The following is a 7,852-nucleotide window of genomic DNA, read 5'->3' as shown; positions in this document are numbered from 1 at the left end:
TCTTAAATTTTTAAAATCTAACTGCAGATTCGTAATCAGCGACTTTTAATATAGTTAAAACCTTGGCATTATTAATTTTCTATGATCGTTTAAGATTAAATTCTTTCTGTGATCAATTTTTCCTGCACCCCTAAACACAAATACACCCCCTGCTTTAAGGGTGCACGCGATCAATTCGGCATAGGGCTCATTCGAAAGGGCACGGTTTAGCCTTTAATTTCTGATATATGCAAAATTTGTACCACGTCAGGGTTCAGCTCTATAATTTTTCGAAAATGGCCAAAAACGCTGTTTTTAGGGGTTTCAACCCCTTTTTTCTCGAAAACGTGACATGATGGGACATTTTTGACCCCGGATTCGTGTTCAGCACGAAAAATCCGTTCAGAAACACCAGGTCCCGTCTTATTCGCAGAAAAAAAGTTGAAATTTGTAGACCAGTGTTATTGTTTGAGGACTAATATACGCACGACCTCATGATCGAATTTCGTACTGCAAGCTTTATTGACTTAAAAAGATCAAATTTATTAAAAACGCATTTTCACTGATTTTTTAAAATAATTTTTTGAATTAATCATATCTTTAAAATTTCAAAGTCAGTTGAAAAAAAAGCCTGACGTCAGAGTGAAAAACTAAAAACGCAGTTTTACTATATTTGGCCCAAAGTTAGTACATCGATTCTTTCGTGTGAATTTTTTTTGTTTTTGTCGCACGGTTTAATTATGTCCAAACTATCTGAATTTGTTTTCCTAATATTATTTCTACAACTTTCTCAATTTTTAACTGATTTTGGACTTTGATAGCTTTCCGAATAGGAAATTTCAATGAAAATCGGGCTTTATAGTGAACTAATTGGAAACGTTTCGTTTTATGGGATTGAGAATAAAACAACCCATTTTTCCTATATTTCACGCACTTCCATACTTTCCCGGCTGTGCGCGGCCACTAAATTTTATCCCGATATATTGGAAGCATAAAGGCTAAAAGGAAACTTTTTTTGCCGGGCGATTGGAAATTCATTTTTAAGAGCCAGTCTATTGTATATATATTTGCAAAATTTGATGGTAAAATATATATGAATACATAATGAAGGGATGCCATAAAAATGTAGGTTTTTTACTCCACCAAGGATCAATGGAGCGTGGAGGTATTACGATGGGAATGGTGGATTGCCGTGGGAACCACTGTATTAGGGCATTCAATCCCGGGATCCCGGTAACTTTACCAGCTCCACGACCCTGAGATTTTTACTGATTTATTTACATACACAAACCGGCAAGTTTTAGAAGACGAGTGAATACAAGTGCATTTGACATGAAAAATTAGAAAAACAGAACACCAAAATTTATATTTAAAGTGGACTTGCTTGGTCTTTTGCAATCGATAGTTCGAGCAAAAATTCAGATACATATCTGAATGAAATTTGGTGCAAGGTATGTTGCTATTGAAAATGGATGAAATCGCATTGTAACCACGCCCATCTCCCATACAACGGTAATTGCCAATTCTGTCATATGTAACAACTGAAGCACAACATGGGCCACCCTGACATAAGTAGTCCCAATTTTTGATTTTGGGATAATGTCCCTCCATATGTAGGGACAAAGAGCCAATTTTTTTTCCTTGGAGTTTTGTCACTTTTTATAAAATGCTATAACACCAATTGCGATAATGTCACGTCTGAGTGTGAAGCATAGTTTGCAGCTCTCAATAAAAACAAAAAAAAACGCATATAAAAACACGCTCAAGAAATGTAAAATAAATTTGCTATCAAAATTTCTCAAATCCGTTAGCACCTCTCAAAACAAGTGCTCGTATATTTATGTCCATACATATTTTTTCAATAAAATTTACAGCAAAGGCAAAATACTTTTTCAATCGACAGAAGTAATGAAAAATATTTTTTGTATTTTTTTTAGAGCTGGAAGCTAAGCTTAAAATGTAGGAAAATACTTGTGCACAAGGGTATATTAATTTTGTTCACATAACGGTTGTTTGTAACAGCCAAAACGAATCGAGATAGATATAGACAAATGTATATATGAATGATCAGGATGAAAAAAGAAATAGATTAAGCCATGTCTGTCTGTCCGTCCGTCTGTCCGTCTAATCCGTCCGTCCGTGTACACGATAACTCAAGCAAAAATTGAGATATCTCAACGAAATTTGGTATGTAGGTTTCCCTTAATCTAAGGTAGGTTGGTATTGAAAATGGGCGAAATCGGACTTTAACCACGCCCACTTCCCATATAATGGTAATTTCCAGAAATACGAAAACTGCGATATTTTAGTAACTACTGAAGATAATTCACTCAAAATTGATATTTACAATAATTTTTAGGCGAAAAATAAGAATATTATAAATTTTTGGAAAATGGCCATAGCCACGCCCACTTATGGTTACATGTGTTTATCTTGGTAACCGCTGCACCAATTTCTTCCAAACTTGGCACAGTTGTTCAATCGGACAATAACCACGCTCACATCCCATATAACGGTAATTTAGAGAAATACAAAACTTCGATAAATCAGTAAATATTGAAGCGAATTTATCCAAAATTGATGCTTGCAACAATTCTTTACCAAGAAATACGTTTATGGTAAAATTTTGGAAAATGGGCGTGGCAGCGCCCACTTATGATCACATATAAGTATATCGGTAACCGTTTTACCAATTTGTACCAAACTCGGTGTGGTTATTGTGCTTGCCACAAAAAAGCAAAACGTTGAAAATTATTGAAAGCGAAATAAAATTGAGGCCGCTTTACATATAACGGTAAATTTCAGAAATGCTTGAAACTTCAATATATCGAAATTGAAGGACGCTAATTTACTCAAAATTGATACACCCCGGCTTACCATCTAGCAGAAGGTTTCGGAAAGGTGAAAAAACATATATTTAATACTTGCGCCGGGTATTTAATGTTCGGCTCCGCCCGAACTTAGACTTTCTTACTTGTTTTTTATATAAACCATTATTTTAATATTTATTGAGTGAAAATTTTGAACAAAAAATCGCGTGATTCGAGTTCGAATTTCTTTACTATTGTTATTTTTAAATATAAAACCAAAAACCTACTAAAACTCATTTAAAAATACCGATAGGAAAAAATCTACCAATTTTGATAAGAAGTGTTTAAAAATAGCAACACTGTAATAATTATAAACTCTAGCCCTCAAAATGATCAAAATGATAGCGAAATGTTTATTTTAGCTACCTTGATTGACAAAGTTTTTTTTTATACTACCTTAATTTTAATCTCTTTATTTTCTTTAATAGTAAAGCTAGCTAAAGTAATGGTAGATCCACCACTATAGGTAATCAACCGCGAATTTACTTAGCTTTTAACTTATAAGGGTACAAAGAAATTTATGTACATACGATTGATATTCAAAAAATCATAAATATGTATATAAAATTACTAAAGGCGGATCTCCATAGCAGGCGTATAACGTATGCGTGCGTTTGACAGAAAAATTGAATATACAAATTTTGATGGCAGCACCTACATAGCAACGCATGAAAATGTATTAAAATTGTATGAATTTTGATTTCTAAGCGTAAATGTCAAACGCACGCATACGGATACGTAGGTATGCTATGGAGGTCCGCCTTAACAAATTAAAAATCGTGAGCAAACACTCCAAATAATTATCAATTAATCATAAAAAGCAAGTTTCCTGATAAAGCACACAAAATAAATTCCTCAGGCCACAAATTTGCCGACAATTTTATCACTAACCAAAGTTCTTTTATAAAACGAGCACATGTGTGTTTAAGAATTTTCGAGTGTGTATTTACAAATGTTTGCAAGCGTACACATGTGTACGCACTTCCAAAGCGTACGCGGATACGTGTGTATGTATGTATGTATATGTACATATCTTTTACCTTAACATAGAAAGACCCTATCTAAAATTTTTGTTTCTTTCTTGCGCCAATTTTTTTTTTTAATAAAGTTCTTGAAATCGCTTTAACAAATCTTTTATTCTAAAAATTAGATCTTGTCATAATATAGTTTTAAAACCCAAAAACGAATATAATACCTCCAGAGGGTAATAATAAACAACACAAATCACTTATATAATAGCGATGTATAAACAAATTTTTTTTTAAATACGGATAATTTTTAAAAATATTTGTTTCAACACATTTTGCAGTATGACGTCGCAATTATGAAATTTATTACAACTCATATTAATTGATTAATCGCACAATCCGCTTTTAAGAGCTCGGCGCTAAAAATAAAATAAAAACCTATAAGGCTAGATCAGCTATTTCCACAATTTCTTCAAAATCACCTATGTATTGTGTCTGAATCATTTATATTTCTGTTGTTGTCATATATTGAGCGATTCAACCTTGAACATACTGTTTGATATTGAAAACGTTTTGGACAGCAGAAACTATCAGCATCCATATAACACTTTATTCGAACTATTGAATTAAGGCTTTCCAACCTCATCCTATTTCGGCAAGGATTATAATGTGAAGGCTTCTTTACTTATATTTCCAAACATTTTATTGCCTGTTGCTATTTTTCCACTCCGTAAACAATTACCCAAAATTCTTCAGAGTCGGATGGAATGTTCCATTGGAAAGTTGAAAGATTTAAATATTCCGTTTCCGCTGCTTTTCTTTCCTTCAAAGTCAAATAGTGAATTGGCAGGTCCCTGAAACTCTTTTAGTATTTAATTGACTAGGTAATCGTTTCAAAAGTTCTTCGATTAGGGTGATTATAAATAATAATTATAATAAACATTTTTGACACTCTTTTAATACGCTTCTTAAGTCAAGTTTATGTAAAATTATCGTGGAAAATTAGTTTTGTATATTTTTGTAATTAGAAAAAAATTGTTTGAAGGGAAAATCTGGACACTCTGTATGGCATGTCTATATTAGGGTAACGATATGTGTATATTAGAGGGCTGCATGAATTCATTCAAAACGGCTTATAAATTATTCATATACAAAACGAATGAATGATTTTGGCTCAACATTTTTTTGTAATTTGAATGAATACCTGTTCTGATATATGTGTCGACACAACAATAGGTTTATTCGCGTATTGATGGTTTTTGATGATCACCTCAAATTCACTAGCTGCTGGGTGAAGTGCTATGGCAATACTAAAATGAATGTAACCGTCAACCGGCTGGGTACAATTGGCTAAGCAGTCAATGTTTTGTGATCTACTGAAGAAAATGCGGTCATATTATAGTTATATATATATGAAATGAACAAGTTTTGAGTTTAACATATTGACCAATGGCCTCTTGGAATTTAAAAAGGAAACTATGTATAAAGAAGTGACTGGGAAAGCGTTCCACAGCCACTTTGAGGGTCGGGAATTGGAACCTTTGCAGAGTCAGTGCTGATAAAGTAATATGATATAGGCTCTAAACGGTAGCGAAAAGGAAATCTTAAGTCTTACCACGCGACATCTTTTGGGGCAGTACCCAGTCAAGACACCTATCAGAATCCTACGATATTACCTTATTAGCATTTCGAGCTGCTTTACCCTCCGATTACCCTACACCGGACGAGAAGACCGGAAAGACTTTACAACTTTGAATGTGGCGGTTTTTGCCCAGCGCTCATTTAAATTTAAATTTTGATACGGATAAAAATACCGAATAGTGATAGTCCTGGAACTATTTAAAAGAATATCATCACTCGATCGTTTTAGCCTTGGTGCATTGCTTACAAACAATGTTCCAAAAGTTTCACTGAATCTCCAAATAAGGAAGACTTGTGCTTTCAGTGCTTTCACACCTTTTCTTTGCTTGAAATACTTACCAAGCCGAGTATTCCAGCCCATAGTGCAGCCGTACGCAATGATGGGAATTTTTTTATATGATTTCTGCGGCCTCGATCGCCGTAGCCACCTGCCATTATAATTTGCCACTTATCGCAAACACCAATTTGTCTTAGAACACTTATTCACCTATGCGTATATAGTACGTTTATTTACGTAGGTATGTATGGATGTATGTATGTATGTATTTAAATGAAGATGCGACGGTACTTAAGCGTAAAATTCAAACTAACGTCAACCGAAAAGTAAAAGTACGACCCTTCGATTAATATTCACTTTCAATTTCTTCGTTATTTCGCCCAATAATCACACTAATCACAACCGTGCTTTCCCTAATCGTTGGCACTAAAAAAAGATAAAATATTTAACAAAACTAAAAATTATATAAATTTGGCAATTTTATTCGTTCGTTTCGATTACGCGCGATTCATTACTCTATATTTGTATTGACAATATTTATCGCACCGCCTTTTTTTACCCGCCCGTTTCCTGTACTATTCTGTTCTACGCAACATACGCCACCCAACAACAACAATGACTGAAATTTAATTAAAAATAAGAAGAAAAAAAAATCGCGTTTATTGTACTTTTTCGTAGCGCGTTCGTTTTTGGACTGTTACTTGTATGGCGGTTTTTTCCAGCCCACAGCCAGAGCTACAGGTGAATTACTGTGTGCCAACTGCCAATGAGCCAAAAAAATAATTACTAGAACCTGCAATAACTTTTATTGAGCAACAACATAGACTATTTGTACTCATGCATGGGAGAGGCTCTCTAAAAAGAAAAAGTTTTAGGCATTGCAAAATATGGGTTGGTTGACAGATTTACTAGGTGCCCACATGTACGTATGTACATAGGTACGTACATACTTAACATACTTCTTTAGAATTAAAGGGTGTTCTACTCTCAATAAAGAAAGCAAATATCCTGTCAAACCTTTGGTAACTTTATTCATAGATTCTGCCCCTCTCCTTGCTCCCGTATATAAGGATCGGAAAAGGCATTGCTGTATACAGCAAGACTCGCCGCTTGAGATAAAGTCCTCATACACATACAGGAGCTATTTTTGATAGACTGTCTAGTGCTAATTACGTATCCGTACGTAGTTTCTATCAGTTCCAGATTTTGAGAAAAACTTGGTCAAAGTGAACAAAAATCGCATTTTTGGCAAAATTTGGGTAGCTCTAGCGAAGAAACAAAATGTCATAGAACCTTTCACTTAGGCTTAAATTAAAACCTGAAATCGGGTCTTGTATGGCTTGAAGGTTTTAATAGCCCAGGAGATCTTCTTCTTGGAGAAAATTTCCTGTATGAAGGGTTTTCTTCCCCATCTCTGTACATATACCATTGAGTTTCTGCAGGCAACCCGGGCTGTGCGGGTGGCCCGGAGAGTACTTTCCTAACCCTGCTCCCCTCCAGTGCTAGTTCCACGCTGCTGGAGAAGTCTATACAAATTTTTTTTTTGCCTTCGTCGGAAATTTTTATAGTCCTTTAAAAATAACAATAATAATAATAATAATAATAATAATAATAATAATAGATTGGCATTTACACAAATGTTAGTGTTTCGCCGAGCTTCACCTCCGATTTGTGGCGTGCGCCTTGATGTTGTCACACAAATGGGGAGAGACCTACAGTTTTATGCCGACTTCGAATGGCGTTGTATTTTTATGAGAAGCTGTTTTTCATGGCAGAAATACACTCGGAGGTTAGCCATTCCTGCCGAGGGGCAAATGCTGTTAAGGAAAAACCTTTTTTCTTTATTTTTTTGCGGTATTGCTTTGACCAGAGCTTGAACCTAGGCCCTGCGGAGTGGAAGCGCGCACTGCTTACAACTACACCACAGCGGCCGCCGCTTTAGGTTCTGTTTATACGCTTTCCAGTGTTGCTCACTTTTGAAAGCCGTGGCTAAATTTAAGGGCCTGCTTGATAACTGGGCAAACTCGATTTAACGCCTTGCAGCATGTGGCCGTAAACCGGTCGGCCAGTTCCTCTGGTGTGAACGGAGTAAAGTTTAGGTTAGAAGTTTTTCTAGC

At 35.1% G+C, this 7,852-nt stretch overlaps 1 protein-coding gene across 3 annotated transcripts in view; it reads right to left on the bottom strand.

Moving 5' to 3' along the window:
* The window catches only part of LOC118746629, a 15,708-nt gene extending 9,222 nt beyond the window's left edge, over positions 1 to 6,486 (bottom strand). Inside the window, exons 1-2 of one of the 3 annotated variants that reach the window (XM_036480481.1) lie at positions 6,437 to 6,486; positions 5,798 to 5,945 (exon numbers count right to left, since the gene is read on the bottom strand). In XM_036480481.1, the coding sequence (XP_036336374.1) occupies positions 5,798 to 5,893 (96 nt within the window). In that variant the 5' untranslated portion in view covers positions 5,894 to 5,945; positions 6,437 to 6,486. Of the gene's footprint in view, positions 1 to 5,797 lie in introns of all 3 variants that reach the window. The other 2 variants (XM_036480480.1, XM_036480482.1) reach the window with 2 other exon arrangements.
* Positions 6,487 to 7,852: the final 1,366 nt, after the last annotated feature.

This window comes from Rhagoletis pomonella, unplaced genomic scaffold, assembly GCF_013731165.1.
Source record: "Rhagoletis pomonella isolate Grant_MI unplaced genomic scaffold, Rhpom_1.0 Rhpom_scaffold_00011, whole genome shotgun sequence".
Lineage (NCBI taxonomy): Eukaryota > Metazoa > Arthropoda > Insecta > Diptera > Tephritidae > Rhagoletis > Rhagoletis pomonella.
Note: the sequence above shows the minus strand (reverse complement) of the source record. Positions and strands in the feature narration are given on the sequence as shown.